The 25,535-nt window shown below is 34.8% G+C and overlaps 1 protein-coding gene across 4 annotated transcripts in view; it reads right to left on the reverse strand.

The window, feature by feature from the left end:
* Positions 1-25,535, reverse strand: part of Cap-G (Chromosome associated protein G) — a 161,725-nt gene that overhangs the window by 64,893 nt on the left and 71,297 nt on the right. For all 4 annotated transcript variants that reach the window (XM_090392755.1, XM_090392754.1, XM_090392752.1 and 1 more), the window contains exons 9-10: positions 13,146-13,359; positions 546-722 (exon numbers count right to left, since the gene is read on the reverse strand). In XM_090392755.1, the coding sequence (XP_090248881.1) occupies positions 546-722; positions 13,146-13,359 (391 nt within the window). The remainder of the gene's footprint in view (positions 1-545; positions 723-13,145; positions 13,360-25,535) is intronic.

Here is a 25,535-nt window from a genome sequence, read left to right on the forward strand (position 1 = left end):
AAATTCAAAGTTAAACCATTCAGAGTGGAAGGAGTAATTTACTAAGGGTGAAACTTGATAGGATTGCACAAAAGAAAGTAAAAATATACCCCTACTTCCATAAACAGCATTGTTACTTAATGACTGTTGGTTTTGCTTTCATGTCTTCATTTGCTCAAGCCATATCTCAAAATCCTGCAGTACTGGTTTTCTGTAACAGATATCTCACATTATGACTATGTAGTCATCTGTGTCTGAAGGTACTGAAACACTTGTCTTTATCAGTTTTGTGCACGATGATATCTTTGCTGTCACATATTCTTAAAGTTATCACCTCTTCTTGAAGCTAATGCAAAATTAAACCTTTAGAAAGAATAGTATATTTTTGCTTTGTTTACTGTGTAATGTGCATGTGTGTGTGCGTAAGAGAGAGAGAAATCGATAACTCTTTGGCAATATGGTAGTTTGTGGCTTCCTGTATTACTTATCAGACATTCAGATTTCTATCTCAAATATGATTTTTTGTTTCTGCAAATGTTAATGATGCACAGCTAAAGTTTACTCACCTTTTCAGTGCGTATTTCTTGAGAAGAAGGTAACAATGATTGCTCATATTCTTCTTTAGCAGTTTCTAGTGATTGCAGTTTATCCTTTATTTCTTGTGCACGTGAGAAGTCTTGATTTTTAACACAATATTCCATTTCATCTCGAAGCACATTTAATTCCACTTTGAGCTTTGCTACCTAGAGGGAGAGAGAGAGAAATGTATATTACACTTGAATAAGCACACATACTTGGGCCTCCCTTGATTTTTGACTCAACAGAGGTCTGATAATAATAATAAATATATATACATACACATACACACACATTGTTGACTCTCACTATCGAGCACAGTACGCTGTACTGTTCACTCACTAATGCTGCTGTTGTCCTACTGTTGGTCTGTATGAGCCTGAGCAGGTCTACATCAACTCTGGTCATCAATTAAGTGTGGTCAGCCACCACTTGCTCACTAAGCACTGGTACAACTGTTGTTGATGGTATACTCACAGTAGATCCTTGATATAGTTGACCTCAAGAACTCTAGGGTTCTTATTCTAGGGTTCATGGGTCACTATCGCATAAGTGGGCAACAGTGGGCTATGTCTTGTGCTAATAATACATCCAGAATCAAAGTCACTAAGATCACCATATTTACTCATGTTCGTAGATTACAATAAACTGTTGGGAAGCTCTGATGTCTGCCTATTTACCACCTCTGTTCAGTTTTCCTGGGTATGTTTTACTCTGCAGGGGATGCCAGTGTCAACTTTCTATCACTCCTATCTCTAATGTTTTGTCCACTGAGTGTATAAACAAAAAATAGCAAATTAATAAAAAATTCTGAACAAAGCCATAGGTGTAATGTTATTCTAAAGAAAAATGAGCTATAAACTATCCACTACTCTAGTAGTCTACAATGAGATTAGGCTATTTTCTATGTTCTAAAATAATTTGATCGTAAATAACTTAAATTTGTAAATAAAATTTTAATTGGAGAAAACTTAATTTGCACTGATTATATTTTATTATACTCTATTTTACTTAATCCACCCAATTTTTTTTTTTATCACACTCCATTTAAAAAAAAATAGATATATAAATAAAAATCCATTTTACTTAAGTGCTACATAAAATTTTAGAATGAAGATTTGGTGTTATCTTTGGTAGAGAAACAATCGAAAATGAGCCAAAGAATGACAAACGTTATCAGATCATCAAACTATGAAGCAAATGCATTACAACTGTTTGTACTTGCTACAATAACCTTATCCTAAACTGTTCAGTGATGCTTAGGAAAGTAGTATAATGAAAACAAAACAATTTATTGTAAAACATTTTACCACAGCAAAGTAGGTATCACATTCCTATGCACAAATCATTAAAGATTTGCCTTCCCTGAAAGATGTGCACATATTGTATGCCCAAAGTTCATAGAACCAGGGCTAGCAGATTGCCAAGAATAGTCAGTTCATGCTGAAGGGGAGAAAGAAATAAAGGATGTACAAATTGTTCACCAACAAGCGAAATCATGTGCTTTATACGTAAATTTTCCAACTGTTGTACAAGCAAAATAGATACCACTTTAAAAACTAGAATTTTCATAAAAGAAAAGCTAATTTTCCAACCTATAATAATAAACACTCATCCCACGAAACATTGATTACCCTATTATCGGAATGGATTCTCCTTCTCCTGACGTGCAGAAGTGTTGAAGAGTCTCGAATCCTTGAGTGTACAGTAGATACCAAGCCTTATTGGCTGAGTGGTTAGAATATATGCTCTCTAACCAACAGGCTGTGGGTTCAAATGCTGCTAGGCATGGACAACCTCCCTATAAGTTTGTAAATTGTCTTTAAGCAGGAGATGAAGTTCATCATCTGGTGTTAGACCAGTGCTCTGCTTAATGAAGACCTGAAGCAACAAAAATTTCCATGTCTGGTCTCTTAGAGTAAGGTTTCCAGATTATCAAAAATAATAATAGAACCCAATCACAGTAATACAGGTTTGCAACCTTTTGTGAGTAGGAATTAAAATAATTTCCACTTTATTCTGTTGCTGAAAAGGATTGCTCATTTGCATTGATATTTCATTATAATAAATATTAATAATTCTTTAGTAATTATTCTAATTTATTTTTTATAATATTTCATTCCTCAAAAATTAAAAAAAAAAAAGAAATTGATATTTATGTAAAATGCCGACTGAAAAGATAAAAGTTGAAGCCATAAACTACATCACATGCATATGCATATTATTATTATTATAAAGGTAACTCTATGGAGTCAAAAGACTCATTGCAGAAGACCCACACTGCCCATTATTCACACAGTATCGATCATGCCTCTCTTCAAACTCATTCACCATTGGGACACCCAAAAACTACCTCTGGGCAATCCATTCCATTCCCCAAGAAAAGAACATAGACTGCACATCCTTAGCAACCATATTCTTATACAACTTCCAGGGGGTGACTCTTATTCCCCCCCCACCAATCTTGGTGTATTGAAAAATTTCTTTCGTGTCAGTTTTATAAAATCTCTTTCATAACTTATAAGTTTCTATCATATCCCCTCTCCTCTGTCAACTAAACTCTGCAACCAACACACCTTCAATCTATTCTCATAGGGAGCATCATAAAGACCTGTCACTAACTTCGTTGCTTATCTATTTATCCTCTCTACCACCTCCTGATGTCCAAGAAACCATAGTGGTAAATCATAGCCTTATAAAGAGATAATAACCTCACTATCCTTACCTGTCAATGTGCTCTTCAGCATCCAAGTAATCCTCTAAGCTATTTTGCCAATTCATGCATTATGTCCTCTGAACTCGAAACATCTATCCACCATCACTCATGGATCCCTAGTCTTGTAAAGTTCCTGTAAACTAATACCATCAATATAATACAAAGTATGTAATCTTTTCACTCCAAAGTGGATTACCTTACATTTTGCAAAATTAAATTGACAACCTTTATCCTTTGCCCACACTGCCAATTTATTTACGTCATCCCGCAGAATATCTGCATCACCTTGATCAACTATAGTCCTCCCCCCGTTTTGCATCATCAGCAAACAACTCAATATCCCCCCTCTCCAAATCTTCTACTGTATTATTAATGTACAAATTAAAGAGTACAGAGCCCTAAGGAACTCCAGTAGTCACCCTCATTCACCTTGATTCCACTCCACTATACATCACCCTCTGATGCCTGTCTGTCAGTCAGTCCCCCCCCCCACCATCCATTTCCATCTGCTCCAACTAATGTAATAGTTTTCACTGCAGTATTCTGTCAAAGGCCTTTGCAAAGTCCTGCAGCACCATGGTGTAGCCATTTCCTTTATCCAATTCTGCTTATAAATAACTGTTGCCTTATTATAAAATGTGAATAAATTACTAAGGCAGGATGTACCTTTAAGCCAAGACCAATCCACCCATTCCTGAATTTTACTTTTAACCACTACTCCACAGATACTAATTGGTCTGTAATTTGCTACTTCTGTCTTGGAGTCATCTTTATGTAATGGAACATCTTACCCTCTTTCCACTCCTTTGAAACCTTGCCAGAGCTGGGACTCAGATTAAACAGCTTCATCAGAGGCACCACCAGTTCTCTTGCACATTCTCGTAGCACATGAGCTGTAATACCATCCAGTCCCACGGCTGTTTCTTCTCAACTATTCCTTCTATAATCATAAAAGTAAAAAAAAACTCTTTTGGATTTACTTTGGCCTGCTTAATTAATTTTCTCTCAAAATTTGATTTAACCTTCCTTACTATACTTGTTACCCTTCTTGCTTGTGCTTTATATTGCTCGTGAGCAAGTTGATCACTTTTTGTTTATATTCCTTCCACAGCGCTTTCTTTCTTTCTTTTTTTTTTTTTACAGCTCCTGCTTTATATTGCTACTCATCCATTTAATACCTACTTGGTTTATCCTCCTAATCCTGGGTAGTCTGATACGCCTCTCAAACAATTCCTGATCACTTCTCATGTACTAATGACATTCATTCCATATAGCGTCTCATGCCTTGGGACCGATCCAAGTTGCCACTTAAGTTTTTCATAATTGTCAGCTTTTGACTGAAAATTCCACATGTTCAGCAACCTCCCAGAACAGGACTGCATGGTCACTTTTCCCCAATCAGAGGTAGAATTGCTCCTTTAGTTATAGATAGATCTAATGTCATTACCAGATCCAACACTCGCAAACACCTGGTTTCCTCCATCATGTGCTGTTTCAGGTGACTATCCCTTAATAACTGTATAAATTCCATATCTTGCCATGTGCCTTTTCGAAACTCCTTCCAATCCATATCCCCATAAATGGATTCACTCATGACAATTGTTCAGCCTGCACTTGTACCCATCTATCGATTTGTCATCCACAACTTCTTCTGGATCCTCAAGTCTATAGCAGCAACTAGTAAAATATTTTGTCCTGTTGGCATCTATCTCACAACTGATAGCCTCAAATGAACCGTTTCCCTCAGATCTGAAATCCTCCTTAACTTCTATTTCTGTTGGTTTAAATTCTTCAGCTATCATCAATAATACTCCTCCTCCTCCTGCTCTATCTTCTCTGAAAATACAATACCTCTTACATTCTATCCTAGTAACTACATCATTCTGTGTTAACCAGGCTCGCTTATGCCAATAGCTTTTGGTCAAGTCAAGCTGAGCAATTCCAAAAACTCCTCTCCTTCATTTCTGATACTTTGTGCATTCATATGCATGTATTTCCACATCCCCTTGGGCCCATGTTATTATTCTGCATAATGTCATTGCCAGACCATTCAGATTTATAACCTGGGAAACTGTACCCTACCGTTCATGGTGATTCCTGCACTCATATTTATGTGTCCCATGGGTGGCTAGACATGTTTGATCCCCCCCCCCCATATCTCCAGTTTCCCTGATTTTGCACTTCCAAACTCATACTGAACAACACTTTCTTCAAACATCTAGCTCCAAAAACATTCAAATGCAACCCTTTATTATTATTAAGATAGACCTCCAGGGAGTCAGAGACTCATCGAGGGAGGCCACATACTACAAACACCAGCTATCATACTTATTCTTGAATTTATTCACAATGCATGCACTCACAACATCTAATGGCAATCCATCCTAATCATGCACCATCCTTGTAGAGAAAACTCTAGCCCTCACTCCCCTTCTTAGCAGTCTTCATTCTCAGCTTCCAAGGATGCTCTCTCATCCTTTCCCCACCCTCCATAAATTGAAATTCTGTATGACCCTTTCAGAAGTTTGTAAGTCTCAATCATATCTCCCCTCTTCTTCCTGCTTGCTAGTGTCTGCAGTCTACAAATTCTCAAACTGTCTTCATAATCAGTATTCCATAATCCTGATATCATTTTTAAGACTCCTTTATAAGCTTGATTACTCTACCTATCTTTGTATCATCAGCAAATAGCTGTATGTCGCTTGTCAAATCCTTCCCAATATCATTAATGTACAGATTGAATAACAGTGGACCAAGGACTGATCCTTGTGGCACACCACTTGTTACCTTAAATCTTGCAGACTCATATCCCCCATATACCACTTTTTGATATCTGTCAGTCAGCCATCCTCTTATCCATGCTAATGGATAAGAGGATAGCTGATTCTATAACTCAAACCCATTTTCTCTAATTTATGCAAGTTACCATGCTGTATTCTGTCAAAAGCCTTAGCAAAATCCAAAAGTATCATGGTGCATCCATTCCCTTCGTCTAGTTCAATGGTAGCATCGTTATAGAATGTGAGCAAGTTGCTAAAACATGACCTTCCCTTAGTAAATCCGTGTCGTTCATTGCAAAGTAGAGATTCACTGTCAACCCATTTCTGAACGCGACTCCTAACCAATTTTTCTAAAATCTTTACCGCGACTCCTGAGATACTAATTAGTCGATAGTTGGATACATTGGTCTTTGCACCACCCTCATGCAATGGAATTACCATACATTCCTTCCATTCCTGCAAAATCTTCTCTGGTCTTAGACTCCTTACATGGCATTAAGTCTTGTATATGCCATTAGGCATATACAAGTCCTTTTGTGCATCAAATTCACTCCACACCATTCCTTCTGCGAAATCTTTCCATTCATTCATTAGGAATCATGGCCCATCTCAATTCTGTCCTATCATACCCAAGTAGCAGACTCACAATCTTTGCTCTTCCTTACTCTTCTCATCTTCTTAATTATTTGTGACTGCCAAAACAATTAACTTTTTCACTTCTTCCTTCTGCAAACTGAAAGCTTCACTAACATCTTAATTTTTGCACCTGGGAAACATGCTTTCATCACTTTCTCATTAAGTACACCTCTTATCAACAAATTCCCATATAATACTTTCTCTTTCCTCCCAGTTTCTGGCACTTTTGTACTTTTCCAATTCACTTTTTCTTTCATTCTCCCTTCTGTTGTACCACACACACCAATCAATTCTATAGTCACTTGAGCTCATGTTTTGTCTTGTGAAGGAGTCTGCATAAGTGTGCTATTTCTCTCCACACTGTCACCTCATCATCCACATTACTTTCATCCACTTTCTTCATACTCTCATTCATATGTCATATGTTATCATTTGAAAACATATGCAATTTACAGACAAAAAAGTACTGTTGGTGGTGATAGGCAGTAGATGACATAGGCAGCAGTTGCGTGTAGTGGGAAAATTAAGTAATAGGGAGAGACAGTGATGTTTGGAGTGGAGTGGAATGGTGCTCTCCTGTGAAGTTCTTGGACCCCTAGGTGACATCACATTATAATAATAATAATTCACTGCTTCCACTACATTCTCCATGGCACTTTCAGAATCCTGCCTTACATACTTAATATCAGTTACTTACCTCATTTTTCTGCAGATGCAGAAAAATGAGGTAAGCAACAAGAGCAAGATGTTCACACATCTTGCACTTGCTCACAAATATCAAACACATTTCTGACTCTCTCTCTTTGCTGCTGCTCTCATGTCACAAACCATTCACTCTGGGCAATGAATACAATATTAACATCATTCAAAATTATATATATATATATATATACACAGGGTGTTCAAAATTTCATGCACGAACTTTGATGGGGAGGTAGAGAACATCAAAATCAACCATATTTACATAGGAAAGCATGACTGGAAACGCCACCGGAAGGTACTAACAGGGACACAAAGATACAGAAATAACATAAGGCAGTAAGTAGTATAAAAAATTTTGTTAGGCGTAACTGAACAGTTCAATAGTAGTTGGATACATAATATGGTAAACGAGGTACATGTCTGCCATCTCAGCAGTCATAAAACGATGCATGTTCATCATATGACGTCAAAAACTTGAATAAGGAAGCTCCAATTGCTCACCTGGCGAACAGCACCACCTATCACTTTCGGATGGCATTTCCGATCATGCTTTCCTATGTGAATATGGTTGATTTTAATGGAATTAAAATCTGTGACCCATTGGTGTTGAAGACTGGGTATGTTAACTACATAGCTAACTAAACCAGCCAAATTAAGTTTACATTATTGCTAACTTTTTTCTCCCTTGTTTCTCAAATGACTGTTATCTGTCAGACTGTTCATATTATCAAATCTTAAGTTTAGTCTTCTAAAACATTATAAACTACATTGATCCACCTAAATCTTGGTCTTTTTCCAGGATGTCTTCTTACTATGATGACATCAAAATCCAATTTGCACTAATCTAGTTTGTAGCATTTGATTTAAGTGATCATACCACTTCAGATTAGTGCTACACACGCACATTAACAATTTCTAGTTCACTTTTAATATCTTCATTTTAAATATATGAACCTATCAATAATGCCATCAATTCGCTTCTCTAATTTTCCTCAAAATTCTCATATCTATAGTCAACTGTTCTATTTCCAATCCAACTTTCAGATTCATAAGATAAAATCAGTCTAAGTAGTCATGTATACTATTTAGTGTTTTGGCTAATTTCTCTCTCATTCCATATAAATTTATTCAACTGGCCACACTATACCAACTTGGTTGATTCTATTGTCTATTTACAAATTTAATTTGCCGTCATCACTAAAAATTGTCTGAATAGCTAAAATATTTTATTTATTCCAGAAATTCAACAATTGAGAATGCTGTTGATGTTCAACTTATTTCTGCTATTTTCGTGCAAAATTTGTTATATCAGTTATTCAACTCAGTTAAGGAAATCCCCATATATAGTGGACTCAGAAGTATAACATCAACTGCATAAAATAGAGAGCTGAGTTAAACATCTCTGATTTTGAAATCATATTTAATGTCGCTCTCCCTTCATTATATGATTCATGCAGCTGATGAATATCGGTGAGGACAGTATGCATCCCTTGTCCTGATTTTACATCAAAATATTTTTCAATTCTAACTGTTAATTTATAACTTACGTATGGGCTATATATATATATATATATATATATATATATATATATATATATATATATATATATATGTAGGAAGTATTTTTACCTTGGGTATAAATATGTTAAAGATACCAAGTAATTTTAAACCTGGTTTTATTCCATTTCCCAAGTAAACAAACAGACTAAAAGTCAAGTTTGCGCCTGCAATTGATGCAAGTCTATCTAACTGATCCCACAGGTAGTGCAGGACCAGGGCAACTCGTGGCAAAGGTGGAACAAGCTCCGATCACTAACCTTAATATTTACCCTTAATGCCAAAACACATCTCCAAGAAGGGGATATATGATGTTTTGTATTAAAGGCAAGGGGCCACTACCCAGACCGGTTTCGACCTTTATTGAGGTCTCGTCAGTGGGAGCTAGGCTAGAAATACCAAGATTTAGTCATACCGAGCTTGTAAGTATTTCGCCAAAACAAGTTACCATAAGGTGTTTTAACCTTATTAAATAAAAATCTCTGGAGGAGATATAAATGTAGGAAGTATTTTTACGGTAACTTGTTTTGGCGAAATACTTACAAGCTCGGTATGACTAAATCTTGGTATTTCTAGCCTAGCTCCCACTGACGAGACCTCAATAAAGGTCGAAAACCGGTCTGGGTAGTGGCCCCTTGCCTTTAATACAAAACATCATATATCCCCTTCTTGGAGATGTGTTTTGGCATTAAGGGTAAATATTAAGATTAGTGATCGGAGCTTGTTCCACCTTTGCCACGAGTTGCCCCTGGTCCTGCACTACCTGTGGGATCAGTTAGATAGACTTGCATCAATTGCAGGCGCAAACTTGACTTTTAGTCTGTTTGTTTACTTGGGAAATGGAGTAAAACCAGGTTTAAAATTACTTGGTATCTTTAACATATATATATATATATATATATATACACACTGCTCAGTATAATAATGTTCTATTCACATCATATGATTGTAATTATGAAGAGTTTGTTTCATGGCATCTTATTCATATGCTTTCCAGAAATTTAAATACATATTCTTGCTATATTCCTTAAGATTTTTTAACTGAAAGTAAAAATGGGTCTTGAGAACCATATTTTATCTGAATCCAGGTTGTTCTTCCCCACACTTATGTTTCACAATTTTTCTTGGCCTCCCTGATTTATTCTTAACTGTAACACTCAGCAGGAAATTTTTCTATCTTCCACATACATTTAGTTTTATTTCAGTTTTTATAGATGGCTACTATGACTACACTACATCAGCCAAATATGAGTTATTTGAAAAAAATTTCAGTTAATTTCAGTGCACTTGAAACAGTGCACTTATAGTAGCTATCTATGAGTTTTGCAGTGTAGCTGCTGTAAAACTCATAAGCATATGAGCATTTCAGGTTGAATTTCATCTACTTCAGCTGCCTTTCCAGACTAACAGCATGACTGCATTCCTCTTGGATATTTTTATCACTGCTTATCTAAAAATTTTTCAAAGCAATTACTGCAGACATTTGGAATTTTCTCATCTTCAATTTTTATGTTACCTTTATCATCTCTGACTGCTTTCAAGATATTCTTATTTCTAGTGTGAATGATCCCTCAGAATCCAGTTCACTATAGAAAAATAAAATAATAATACCCTGCCTTTTTTTTAAATACCTATTCACACATCTTCCCAATGGCACCCTTTCTTTCACGGTTTTAGAAAAACCACCCATAAAGGTAAATACATAAACATTCCCACCATGCATCCCTGTTCCACCCAAGCTTCCCTTTCTACTTAACTCCCATTTATTTGCCAGATCTTCCTGCACAATGGTTACAATGCCAAAAAGATTAACAAACTGGTTGTTAATCTTTTTGCCATCTCCTCATATACTTCTCAACAGACTACAGTAATGCTACAGGGTGATCATAAAGTTGCACAACCAAAAGTTTGAATTTTTACCAATTGTTTGCAAATCGTTATAATCATTCCTTATGCCACTAGACATCATCATATTATTACAAACTATCAAAGACACCGAGTTCATTGTGACGTGTACAAGTTGTTCTCAGTGTAACTTTGTTCATTGAAGAAGTGAAATGTCTTTTTTCCCAACCACAATGAGTTTTCATTTTGGAACGTTATTTCGCTAATCATTCTTATGCATGTGTTGCGGAGGAATTCTGAAAGAAATATCCGGGTGCAGCAGTCTCTCAGAAGTTGACAATAATGAGATTAGTGCAGCATTTTCATGAAACTGGATCTGATGCAGATAGGAATTGCTCTGGAAGACCCTTCATGTTGACTGACGATAAAATGGATGAGGTAAAGAGAACACCACAGTGGTTCCCCACTGTGGTGTTCTCTTTACCTCATCCATTGCTCAGAAACCTGCAAGATCGTTACATCTTCATCCATATAGTTGTGCACTCAGTCCATGAACTGAAGGACCCAGATAAAGGCAAGCAGATAATCTTCTGCAGATGGCTATGCCCATTCATTGAAGAACGTGGTATAGATGCTTGATACAATTTTCTTTGGTGAGAAGACCTTTCACCTCAGTGGATATGTGAATAATCAAAACAACAGGAGTTTGGTGTGCTATATAATGCCGTCATATAGTGGAACCCATTTTCTTTAAAAGGACAGTGAATAGTTCCATCTACCAAGTTCATCACACAGTTCGTGGCACTCTTTGATGTCAGCAAAGGTCACTGTTGGTTCCAGCAACACTGTACATTTTTTGCAAGAATTTTTCAGTGACCTTCTCATCTCAAAACAATTGTGGCTTCCAAGATCACCAGATTTTTTTCTTTGGGGGGTATCTCAAAGGTGTTGTGTATCTGAATCCTCACACACTGGATGAATTAAAAATGAACATTTCAACAGAGATTGAAAAGAGTGTGCAGGTGCTTCACAAGGTGGAATGAAACCTGGTAAAAAGAGCATGAGTTGCATTCATGAAAGTTGTGGCCACTTTCAACACATTATAATGAGGTTTCTATTCTTCTTTTGTTATAAAGGTCTGATTATAACCTGTATTCGTAGCCGTTTCATTTTTCATATACTTGTAATTAACCTCAAAACAGATATGTGTTATTTCTGGGTTGCATGACTTTACGATCACCCTGTATTACTATTCCCTATATACAGGCCACCTCAGGAAAAAATAGTCAAAACTCTAAAGACATATGATCTCTCCACTGCTTTCAAACTTCATCTGAAGCTGGCAGCCCCTATCTGCTCTCCTAAGATAAACTCCTTTCCTCTGTTTCGGGAGGTTCCTTGTTCTTGCAAATTATTTTATTATGTTCAAACTGGGAGATCTGCCAATATCCTCCTAAAAGAACACAAGTAATACCACCATAACTAATGGTGGTCAGGTCTACCTGACCATGCTTTGCACAGAATCAAATAGAAAAAAAAACTACCATGCTTCACTGCAACAAACAAACTTGTTTTAGAATCAGCAGCAGATTTGTTAAACCAGCTTAATCTTAATAATGGTTATGTTAAATCTCCTGCCCAACAGCAGCCATAGAGGCTGCCCCTCATGGGACTTCAGGCTTTTACTCTAAATTTTTTCCACTTATTGTTTTAAGGGTTTTTGTGTGCTTTTCAAATCTCAAGATTATATCCCTGATGATGTTTCTCTGTTATATGCATTTTATTAAACCTAATAATGAGTTTAAACCAGGGCATATTTCTGTTTTATAGTTACAGCTTTATTTCTAACTTTAGTCTGCAGCATTTATATAAGGCACATATGGGTACTGAGTATTTGAAAACTGCTGAAATATGCAATTAGGTACTGATGACACTATAATGAATTATTGCTTCAAAGTGATTTGCTTCTGGGAAACTATAGTCATAACTACAACGAAAGTGAATTTAGAATATATTTTCATTAAATTAGTGTTCTGTGAAGTGGAATATAAGCTCCAATTAAAAGAGACATAATACCACTTTAAAAAGAAAACTTATTCCAAGAACCTCTAAATTATGTATAATTAATTATGGAAAGAGAAATAACTTATTAAAGATTTAATCAAGAGATTGTGAACAGTATTTCAGTCAGTGATACAGTTCCAGTTGAAAGCAAATGAAAACCATTAGAAACTAGTTTACATTTGTTTTGATTATAAATAACTCAACAGTTTTATTGATTGCATATTTTCATTCACTTCATACTGATTTGCTAGTATTAATTATAAAAGTACAATGTGAAAAAGAAAAACAACCTTTAATTCAACTTTATGTTTTTCTTCTGGAGAGATTTCACTTTCCACTACAGTGATGGGCTCCCTAATGTCAGATATTATTTCTGCAAGATTATGAAGTCGAATTTCAGCATTATCGTGTACTTTTCCATAACAGGTAATGAAGTACTTTACGAGGAAAGAATCCACTTTTGGGGAGAGAAACATTTCACGAATGAGTTGATTCAGACTCTTTCTATGGGTAAAAGAATATAAACATGCAAACTATTAGTTTTTAATATCAATTTTGTTAGTATTATTAAACTATATATATATATATATATATATATATATATTTTTAAAATTAAGTGATTCTCTTTCCCACCAACTTACTAATGCAGGGAACATATAATCTAATTCCATTTATTTCCAACTGTGATGATGCTGTGTTATGATACAACACAAAGATGGCATGCCTTATTATCTCATCACTCCATTCTGCCCTAACCTCTTATCTTATATTCCCTTCTTTCACTCGTCCTCTATCCATTCCACTTTCTCTCTTTTGTCCTCTTTCAGCAATTTCTTCTCATTTAAATTATAACCCAGTATTGTGAGCCATCCAATCAAGAGTATCTCTTTCTCTTCTTATTCTCCTTTAATAATGACTTAATTTAGTGATTCAGCTTGCTGCTGTGAAACAGTAGTCACTGCTGATGGAAGTTTTTTCACTTGGCTATGCTACCAATTATATATTTGGTTTAATCCTTTATCCAAGTGTAAGCAAACAAAGTTTGCTCCTGAAGTATTTTCAGGACTGGGGCAACTCGTGGCAAAGGTGCTATAAGTTCTCATCACTTGCTTATTATCCCACAATGCAAAGCACATCTCCTTGCAGACATGTATAATTGCTATGCATTAAGGGAAGAGTCACTACCCAGACCGGTTTCGACCTTTACTGAAGTCTCATCAGTGGGAGCCTGACCCAGAGGTGGTGATACCAAGGTGGAAGTAATGGAGAAGTCATCTTTCCATATGCCAGTTGCCAAAAGGTGCTACACCTTATTATTAAAATTCTCTGGATTAGAGATAAGTTGATGAGAACTTATATCTCATCACTCATCATCCTGAAAATACTTCAGGCGAAAACTGTGTTTGCTTACACTTGGATAAAGGATTAAACCAAATATATAATTGGTAGCATAGCCAAGTGAAAAACTTCCATCAACTTATCTCTAATCCAGAGAATTTTAATAATAAGGTGTGACAACTTTTGGCAGCTGGCATATGGAAATATGACTTCTCCATTACTTCCACCTTAGTATCACCACCTCTGGATCTGGCTCCCACTGATGTGCTTTTGCACAGAAGTGGTTTCTTTCCCTGAGATGTGAGAGGCTCTGCTTAGGGGTTGGTTTCTGCCTGTCTTTGAGTGGGGCCACCGCTGAGATTATGGCTCTGCTTTGTCATGGGGTGAGCCTGTCATTGAGTTGGACGGTTCTTTGGTCACTCATAGGGAGTGGTCTGGGGGTCTGCCTAATTTTTAGAGAGTTTTTTACTTAAACAGCACCTCAATAAAGGTCAAAACCGGTCTGGGTAATGACCCTTCCCTTAATGCATAGCATTATACATGTTCGCAAGGAGATGTGCTTTGCATTATGGGATACTAAGGCAAGTGATGAGAACTTATACCACCTTTGCTACAAGTTGCCCCAGTCCTGAAAATACTTCAGGTGCAAATTTTGTTTGCTTACACTTGGATAAAGGATTAAATCAAATATATAATTAGTAGTAGTCACTGCTAACTTTCAAATAATACTATATTTAGAGCATTTGGATACAATCAAGTATTTTACCTCCAAAATTTAATATATACTAGAGAGAAATATTAAAAATACCTTATAAAATATATATGGATATAAAAGTCAAATTCTAAAATTAATAAATAATGGTATACGAAAAGCAAACTCAGATTATCCATGTTTGTTAGTTTAATCATAAACACCGTGATAAAATAAAAATAAAAAACCTTATTAATTTGTTTATCACTATGTTTTTATTCCAACCAGTGGAATATATCTACATACACATAATATATATATATACCATATAAGACACCCCCCCCTTTTTTATACACATTGTTTAGGAAAAAAACTTTATCACTGAATATTATAACGAATTTACAGTATTTCAAATATAAACTAATAAGTAGGTCTACTTTCAACAAATACCTAATCTAACTAGGAAAGAGTACCCGTCTTTTAATCTTCTTCATCAAAACCCAGAAATTCATCTCCGGAGCTAAATGAAGAGACACTTGAAACCTCTTCTAAATCAGAATCTGATTTCTCATACAACAAACTGTCCTCTGTACCATCCAGTGCATTACTAATGCCGCACTTCTTAAATGATTTAACCACTGTCTCAGTTTTCACAGCATCCCATGAAGTTTTGACCCACTCACAAACTTGCGAAATGTTAGGCCTCCTCCTCCTTTCTGGTGGCATAACCTCAAAATCTGAAGACTGCATCCAGCTGTTCCCCTTGTCCTTCATAAATCCCTTAAATTTATTAATACAGACATCTAAAGATTGAAGCTGACTAGTTAGACCTCCTGGAATTACAGCTAACTGAGTTTTCAATTCCTTGAGTTGATTTTTAACATCTTCTATTCTGTGAGTATCTGAGTATAAGATTCACCCTGTTTTTCAGACCTATTTCCAAAGAAAAAAGTGCATCTTATATGCCAGCAAATACGGTGTGTGTGTGTGTGTGTGTGTGTGTGTGTGTGTGTGTGTGTGTGTGTGTATATACAGTCATACCCTGACTTATGCGAATCCGGAGTTACGTGGTTTCTTATATGTACGTATTCCCATCCCACTTCATGTCTCACCACGTCATATCTTTCCGGAGCCAGCCGCATTCGCCAGTGTCGCATATGCTGTGAAGATGCACTGATGTGTTTCGTGCGGTCTCCATTCATACCCGATTTTTATAGTCTACAAACCTTGCGATTGTTTAATGTTATGTTCTTGATAAAAATTTTATCACATAAAAAATAATAATGTTGTCCAAAAGAAGCAAGTCCGATTCTTCTACAGCTAGCAAGAAAAGAAAAACATTGACTTTGGAAACAAAACTCAACATTATTAAACATTTTGAAGGCTGAATGAAAATTTGTGAGCTAGCAAAGAAGTTCGATCTACAGGAATCCACAGTAAGAACAATCATAAAAGAAAGGTTTACAGATTTTGGAGGACATAGATTCTAACGAGGAACGAATTGTAGCCACAAGGCAAGGAATAAAAAAATCATTAGCTTGCTATGAAGAAATTTTGCGTGCCAAGAAAAAGACATTATGCCATCAGACGAATCTATTAGATTTTTTGAAACCATCGACATAGAAATAACTTTCTTTTTTTATGTATGAAAAACTACAATTATGATTATATTTCTTAAAAAATATAAGTGTTTTTGTAAACCTTTGGCCCCAATTAACTAATATTTTGTATGGTTGTATATATAAATTACATGCAAAATTATACCCCAAGTTACGCGAATTCGACTTACATGCTTTTTGTTGGTCCCACCTACCACATAACTTCAGGGTATGACTGTAATTCTTGTAGAAAGGCTTATATTAAAACCTTTTGGTCTTTGGTGGATGTGGCGCTGGGCTTGCAGACCATGCTCTGGATACCTGCCACAGAATATGTTGGAAGAAAGCCACGTTAATACACCGCAGCAAGTTTAAATATGAAAGATCATGAAAGATTCATAGAATCAGCCTCAGCTCTAAAATACTTTCCAAACCTCAACAAATTTGGGTGCATGAGACTGCCCCAAATTTGGGAAGCTTGCACCACGAGAACCTCAGCCCAACAGCCAAGACAACCCAATATAGTCCTCTAGTAGGCACCATTAGGACTCTAAAAACAACAGTAGTTTCTCTCCTGCCTCATTTGCTTTTTGTAGTGCCTGCGTGCACGTGTCATAGTTATATGTTCCCACTGAAGATGGCAATGTGACATTGCTTAAATATAGGAAGTATTTATTAAAGTTTCTTTTAATTAATATTCCAGTATACGTTGTAAATTCCTTAAATAATTTAAGTCATATATATATATATATATATATATATATATATATATATATATATATATATATATATAAAATGGTAGCAAGCAGCATACACCACACTATTCATTGACTGGGGGGAAGGTGAGAGCTGAGTGGATTGTGCATCTACTCTTCATTAGGCCATTGGTTTAAATCTTGGATATTTTTGAATATCATTAAGTAGTAGCCAAATTTTATTACCCAGTTTGAGACCACCATCCTCCTTACTGGGGATGTGGTTTGAAAGATCACATCTGATCTTTATAGAAAGGTTTCCAGATTATCTAAGTTTCAGATTACTCACAGTACTAATGCACTATAGGTTTACAACTTTTCAAGGGTAGGATTCACATAAAAAATTATCTAGATGGGTGTAAAAAGTATTATGGTGGAAGATTATTTTTATATTTTTTTTACTCATCTGGATTACTAAATTTTTGACTTTTTTTGTGTGCAAAAGGACCTTCTACATTTGAAAGTTTAAATCATATCAAAGAGTATCTTAGTGTCATCAAAGCAATGTTACTAACATTTTATTTGTAATTAAAAACAAACCAAAATGTTTATTGTGTGTAGTACATACTTCACAAGAGCAAGCAAAATGTGATGGAATTGTTCTTTTATAGTTCGACTTCAAAGCACTGTGTACATTCAAGAGACTCAAAAAGAAATTAAACTTGCTAATATCATCTAGATCAGCGCTTCCCAAACTGTGGGCTGTGGCCCCCTTGGGGCCGTAGGTTTTGTTGAGGGGGGCTGTGAAATAAAGAAAACAAATTTAAAATGTTTTTAAGACTAAGTAGAATTTTTTTATTTTAAAAGAAACGTATTTAACTTTTATTATTTATTATATTTTAATGGAAAAATTCACACATTGGTGTTGGTTCACAAACTTTGCTTCCTGCGTATTTTGGCGCTTAATGAATATTAGTAAATATTGCTTATTCATATGTTTCATTTCAAAGCAGTGGTTAATTGTATTTACTTTGAATGCTCTCCAGGGAAGCTCCAAATCTTCCTATCCCTTTCATCACGAGTTCGTAATCAGGGACTGTTGATATTGACTTTATATACATATCAAAACTCGTTTTATATTATCACTGTCATCCGAGCTAGTTTTTTGTTACCAATAAAAGTTTCGCATATACTTCACACATGAAAAAAAGCTTAAACAAGTTCATGTGGGGAGATAGTAACTTGCTTGCAGTGATAAACAACATGCCCTCCCTAACGGCCACTATACTGCAGAGGCAATAAAAACAAGTAGTTTTATTATGCCAGTGAATAAGGTATGAGGGGTCTGTGTAATATATTTCTCAACAAATAGTGCAATTAGAGACAACTGGGATAAAAACACACTAATTAATGAATCACATGTCCCCTCATACAGAAACTATGCTGTATAGACTGAAACAAAACCATATGTTGCATGAGCAAACACAGTATCTAACTAAAAACTATTGTTATTAATTAGATGTGTGTGAATTCGATTTCCCAAGGCAGCAATAAAATTCAACTGAACGTGTTAAAATTCGTAAAAATGTTAAAACTAAGTAATATATATATATATAATGAATGTTATGGCAGTTTCACATATGGAATTCGGTTGAAGAGAGTTAGCATTTCAACTCAATTGTCAGCTATGCTTTTATCTTTCAGTTGCGCGATCTTTTGTTAATACTGCACCAATCATATGCATGTTTTAATAACCTGCCTTTGCTGTCTGTTTCACGTTAGGCTTAATTATCCTAAAGGGAGAAAAGTCACAAAAGAGAAAAATGTTCCTGATCCGGGGATTCCCTTATTCAGCTAATATTCACTAATTTCATGTTATCAGTTTGTGGTGTGCCAGTGTTGGATCCTACTTCTTCTCAAGCTGTACTTTGGATCCGACATGATTACTATTACGATGTTCTTAACTAATTGATAGGTTGCAAGTTGATTTCTAATCAAATATAAAGAAAATTTATATTTAAAGACTGCGCCACTATATATCTGAATTAGTTCAAGAATTGAAGGTAAACCAACTCTTAACAACCCTTCTCTTATATGTTGTTATTATATATACTGGCCGAGTATATTTAACTTACTTAATTTACCCGCTTTGGTTCGAATATTTTATGAATGGTGCAGTAAAAGAGATTCAGGCAAAAAACAACTTTGGATTAACAAAAACAAACATTTAATTTTAAAATCACAAATTTTACACTTAACTTCAAATCAGTAATTAAGATATCACAAACATTTTAGCTTCTCTGATATAAGTACAATCACACAAACTCAGACAATGGTAAATCTGTTATCTCTAGTACAGTCTTCTCACTGTTTCTTAAGTTCCAAAATACAATAAAAATTGCAGTAATTCTTCTTCACAAACAAACACTTTTAATTCTACACTTCAGCTAATTCTCTGCAATAGTTACTGTTAGTATAAGGAAATTCTTGGAAACTCACACACTTCTCTATATAGAAATATTAATGGTTGGAGTAATCTTACCGATAATCTTCTTCTTCATCTACGTACACACAAACACTTTTTATAACTGTAAACACTTTAAACAGTAAACGGCACTCATTAAAATAAATCTTCTAAGCAATAACTGAATTAATCATCAGTCACAATACACATAAACAAACGTTCTTGCATGAAGTACTACTGATCACTCATGAATTAAGGTAACACATTAATTCCTTAACTTTAGGTTTTATACGCACAGTTGTTCATTCCTCCAGCATTCAATTAATTCTTTAGGCACTATAATTCTAAACACAGCTAACGGTAAACTTTAACTTCACAGGCTCTACTATTCTCTAGAAACTTCATACTTTGCTTCAAGGTTCCATATGTCCTTGAAAGGTCGGCGCTGAAATTAAATCTCAACTCAAGTATCGCTAGTCTATTTAATAGTCTCTCAGCTGTTTTTCGTAGCTATAATTGTTATTCTACAACTTATTAGCTCTCGACTAGTAGACTTTATTTAGCTGCTTGAGTGACTTGCCGACTCGCTATTATCGCACTGTGATTCCCAAATGCTCCGATTCCAACCTAATGCCAATCCTCTCCTTTCTCTCTCTCTCTTAATTCATTAATAATTTCAGCGTTCATCGCTTATATATCCGTTCTTCCCACCTAAATTATTCTCGTGATTTCTTTCTAAAACTCTTTTCAATAAACCTTCTTCTCACGTGGTGTTCCAAAACATGCTCGCTCACTTACACACGTCTCCATGACAACCAAACAAAATATAATAAAATTGAGGTATTGCATAATGCTAAACTTCTACAAATAGGAATAAATAAAGAATATTTACATTTCAGTTAATGTGCAGTTAAAATATCAAATAGAAATTCTTATAATATTAACATAGTAATAAATAAAATAGCTTAATAATATTTAATATAGTCTTTTCATTATTAATACATATATCTTTGATTAAATAATTAAATATTAGACAAAATTAAAGGTAGTTATATGAATATTAAATTGTAAAATAAGTTGTTTACATTAAATAATATTTACAAGTCTAGCCTTTGTGATGGAAGATCATGTTGGATTCTGAAACAAATAATAATTAATCCAATCTCTATATAATCAGAATCCAACACCAGTAACGGTAAGTGGATATTATTTGATCTATTCTACGTTAAAAAATTTAACCCTGAGATGGATAAGTGGCTGATAAAAAAAAAATTCCTGCGAACAATCAGAAGAAGCAGAAACAGACTCAAAAGAAAAAGGACAGTATTTCATATTTTACCATAACAGCCCGCATCGTCTTCAGAACCAAACGGTAAGAGGCAAAAAATGTAATATATGCATTTAATTTTTGCAATATTCACTGTGTATGTTTTGTATTGAATATAAATAAAATAAATATTATAATAATATATCTCTATTACGATTTTTTTTCGAGGGGGGCCGTGAAATATTTTGATTTTTGCAAACAGGGTCCTGACATCCAGAAGTTTGGGAAGCACTGATCTAGATGGCTGATGGGATAGTATCTGCACTCTTCAACCAAAAAGCTGTGGGTTTGGATCTCATTGTGGCATGGATGTTTGTGAAAGTATTTTGGCAGTAAATAATTCCATTATCCAGTGTTAAAACCCCCACTCTGCTTGGGGACCTGAAGTATCTTGAAGCATCATGTGGTCTCTAGAGCAGAGTTCTCAAATTATCTAATCTTCTGCCCATCCAGAATACTCAATGATTTCCAATCTCTTGTGGTTAGGACCAACATAAAACTTATGGTTTGCTTTTTTAGGTATTCTTCTTCTTAAGTAGCTTCTCCAATTTGGAGGTTAGCAATCATGGTATGCCAGAGTATCAATTCCTCTGATCTTGTAATAGCTCATTACCCATACATTTCTTTACATCATCAAGCAAGAAGTTTTTGGCCTACCAGGAGATCTTCTCTATAATTTTCCCTCCAGTATTTCCAGTGACATTTTCCCTGCTGATCCTCTTAATATGTGTCCTGCCATCTTGTACTTTCTCTTTATAAAGTCTTCCATCAGTGCTCTTTTTGGTTCCCATTAACTTCATTACATTAGTTTTTTTTTTTTTTTTTCCAAAGAAATCTTCAGTGATCTCTTATAAGCACATCTCAAAAACGTGAAAATTTCTAATTATGGATTTCGTATTGTCCATGTCTCATCCATAATTTAACGTGTACCATACAGGACTATCATTCTTATTTTATTCAGTTTATTTATTCCAGAGGTCATCATTGAAATTTATTATTCCAAAATGCTTCTTTTGCCTTAGCTATTTTCTCGACTTTATTTCCATAACTGTTGTTCCACCTTCTGTAATCATTATTCCTAAATAATTATAAACCTTTACATTTTGAATGAATCCCATTGATACTCTTAAATTTGCATTTTGTAGCTGATTTTTGCTCATTACCATATACTTGGTTTTAGCTGTATTTAATACTAAGTCATAATTCTGACTCATTTTGATTAGTATTTCAACCATATTTTGTAACTCTTTTTGATTTTGCTATGAACATCAAATCATTAGCAAATTGCAACAGAATAGTTAATGCTGTTGCAATTCATTTTTATTCCCATTTCAATTTCTTCATATTCCTCCTCCTCTTATTTCTCTTTTGATATCTATTGTTTCATTATTCCTTCTGTTTATAATTTGTGTCTTCTGATTCTAGTATAATTCTGTTATTATTCTGAGGTCTTTTGTATCAATTTGAATGTCTTTTAATATTTCTATTAACTTTTCATGGCTTACTGTCAAAGACTTTTTTTGAAAGTCTATAAAGCATAGATATATGTTATTCTTTATTTCTATTGATCTTTCAATAACAGTTTTTAATTCATAAATTGCATTAATTGTACTTTCTCCTGGCATGAATGCCTTTTTTATTGTTCACTGATATGGCATTTAATTCTAGAAAACATTATTATTTTCAATAATATTTTTTGTTTCATTTTTGTTTCAAAGGAATTTTGTTTCATTATTCCTTCTGTTTATAATTTGTGTCTTCTGATTCTAGTATAATTCTGTTATTATTCTGAGGTCTTTTGTATCAATTTGAATGTCTTTTAATATTTCTATTAACTTTTCATGGCTTACTGTCAAAGACTTTTTTTGAAAGTCTATAAAGCATAGATATATGTTATTCTTTATTTCTATTGATCTTTCAATAACAGTTTTTAATTCATAAATTGCATTAATTGTACTTTCTCCTGGCATGAATGCCTTTTTTATTGTTCACTGATATGGCATTTAATTCTAGAAAACATTATTATTTTCAATAATATTTTTGAAGCATGGGATATGATACTAACTGTTCTAAAATCTTTGCATTTTGGTGCATTATTCTTTTTTGGTATCAAAATGCAATAGATTTTATGAAGTCTTTTGGTAGTATGCCTGTATCATATATATTCTGTATTATTTCTATTAAAAAACTTCTTCCTTTTTCCCTATCTCTTTTATTAACTCAGCTGATATTCCATCACATTCTGTCATTTTACTGTTAGGTAGTTCTTTTACTATGCTTACTATTTCTTCTCGACTATTTGTCGTAAAGTGAAGATCTGATCCTGACAGCCTCTATTTGGCCTGAATCCAGCTTGTTCTTCACCAAGCTTTTCTTCCACAATTCTTCTCAACCGTTTCTCAAGTATACTTGCATAGATCTTGCCAGGAACACTCAGTAGGGAAATACCTCTGTAATTCTCACATGCAGTTTTATTTCCCTTTTTATATATGGGTACTATGAGAGCTCTACTCCAGTCATCGGGAATTCGTCCCTCTGTCCAGGCTTTCTGAACTATGCAGTGCAGCCACTGTAAGACTCTTATACCACCATACTTCTGCATTTATGGTCGAATATCATCTACTCCTGCTGCCTTTCCACATTTCAAGCCTTTGATGGCTTTATCTACTTCTAGTATGGATATGTATTTCTGACTGCATGCCTGGTCAGTGTTTTTTACCACTGTGCTGTCATCACTGCTTGTTTCATTTAGCAGTTTTTCAAAGTAATTACTCCATACTTCAAGGATATCTTTTTCTCCCGTTTTCATGTCACCTTTATCATCTCTAATTCCTTTTACAGCACTCTTTCCTCCATTTTTAAGCTTCTTCAACAACCTCCAGAATATTTTTCCACCTTCTTCATATTTATTTTCTATATTCTTGCCAAAGTCCTCCCATGCCTTTTGTTTAGCTAGTTTTACACAGTGTTTAGCATTCTTGCATTTGTCTCTATATTCTCTAAGAGCACAAGCTGACTTATTTGACAGGAACTTTTGGTATGCTTTCTTCTTTTCCTTCACTGCCTCTTTAACTTCCTGTGTCCACCAGGGAGTTCTGATTTTTTTATCCATACAGATAACCTCACCACATGCCTCTCTGGCAGAATCAATCAATGTTTTCTTCAGAGTTTGCCACTGAATCTCCAAGGTTTGATTCCTGTTCTCAAACTTTCATTTTTTCTTCAATAATCTTTGTGTATTCTAGCCTACAGTTCGCATCTGAGAGCTGCTCAACTTTTATTCGCTTTAAAACTTTCTTACATGTTCTTCTTTCAAATATGAAATTCAATTTTATCCTGCTCAAGACTAAATAGTGATCACTTCCAATTTCAAATCCTCTGTACACTCTGGTGTCCTGCACTAGGGAGAAAACATCACTATCAACAATAACATAGTCAATGAGACTTTTCTTATTCCTAGCCTCTTCTCTCCATGTGAATTTGTGCACATTTTTATGTTGGAACATGGTGTTAGTAATAACCAGTCCATGTCCTGAGCAGAAATCCAACAGATATTTGCCATTATTATTAGCTTTGCTCTTTTCTCCAAATTTTCCCAAAATATTTTTGTATGTCTCACAATCATTTCCTACTCTACTATTTAGATCCCCAACAAGGACCAACTTTTCCTTTTTCATTGTATCAGTTGCTTTTTTCTAAAGCCTCAAAAAATTCCTCCACTTCTACCTTAGTAGAGCCTTCTGTGGGACCATAGGCACAAATAAGTCTCATTGTCCAGTTCCCCATTCTCATATTTGCCCACATTACTCTACTTGAGACTGACTGCCATTCAAGAAGATTAGCCTCGTATTTTGTGTTGAATACTATGGCTACTCCTTCTTTTCCTTGATTGTCATTGCCTGAATATAGCAGTCGAGAAAGCATGGGAATATAACAAAGATCTGTATTTAAGTTTTGTCAATCTGGAAAAGGCATATGACAAGGTGCCAAGAGAGAAGCTATTCAATACGCTGCAGTTATATGGTGTCAATGGGGCATTATATCAAGCAATACTTAGTCTTTATTTGAGTTGTAAGTCAGCAGTTAGAATTGAAGGAAGTACAGGAAGATGGTTTAATGTTAAATCTGGTGTGAGACAAGGATGTACATTATCCCCTCTGTTATTCATTATCTATATGGATCACATTATGAAGGAAAGTGGTATTAAACATGATATCAAAATTGGAGATGTTAATGTCAGCTCTTTGCTTTGTGCAGATGATGTTATACTTCTAAATAAATCTGCTACAAGTCTGCAAGATTCTCTGACTAAATTGAATAGCTGTTGTAACAGATATGGTATGAAGGTCAGCAATGAAAAGACAAAGACAATGAAAATAGGCAGAATCATTGAAAATGTCAACTGTGTTGTGAATGGAGAACCTGTGGAACAAGTAAAACATTTCAGCTATTTAAGCACGATTTTTACTGAAGATGGTAAATTAAATATAGAAATAGACAACAGAATAAGCAAAGCTGGTATGGTGGGAAGTCAATTGAATAAATTCATATGGAATAAGAGAGAAAT

Source organism: Typopeltis vanoorti, chromosome 5 (assembly GCF_054136105.1).
Source record: "Typopeltis vanoorti isolate ZY-2024b chromosome 5, IOZ_Tvanoo_1.0, whole genome shotgun sequence".
Classification (NCBI taxonomy): domain Eukaryota; kingdom Metazoa; phylum Arthropoda; class Arachnida; order Uropygi; family Thelyphonidae; genus Typopeltis; species Typopeltis vanoorti.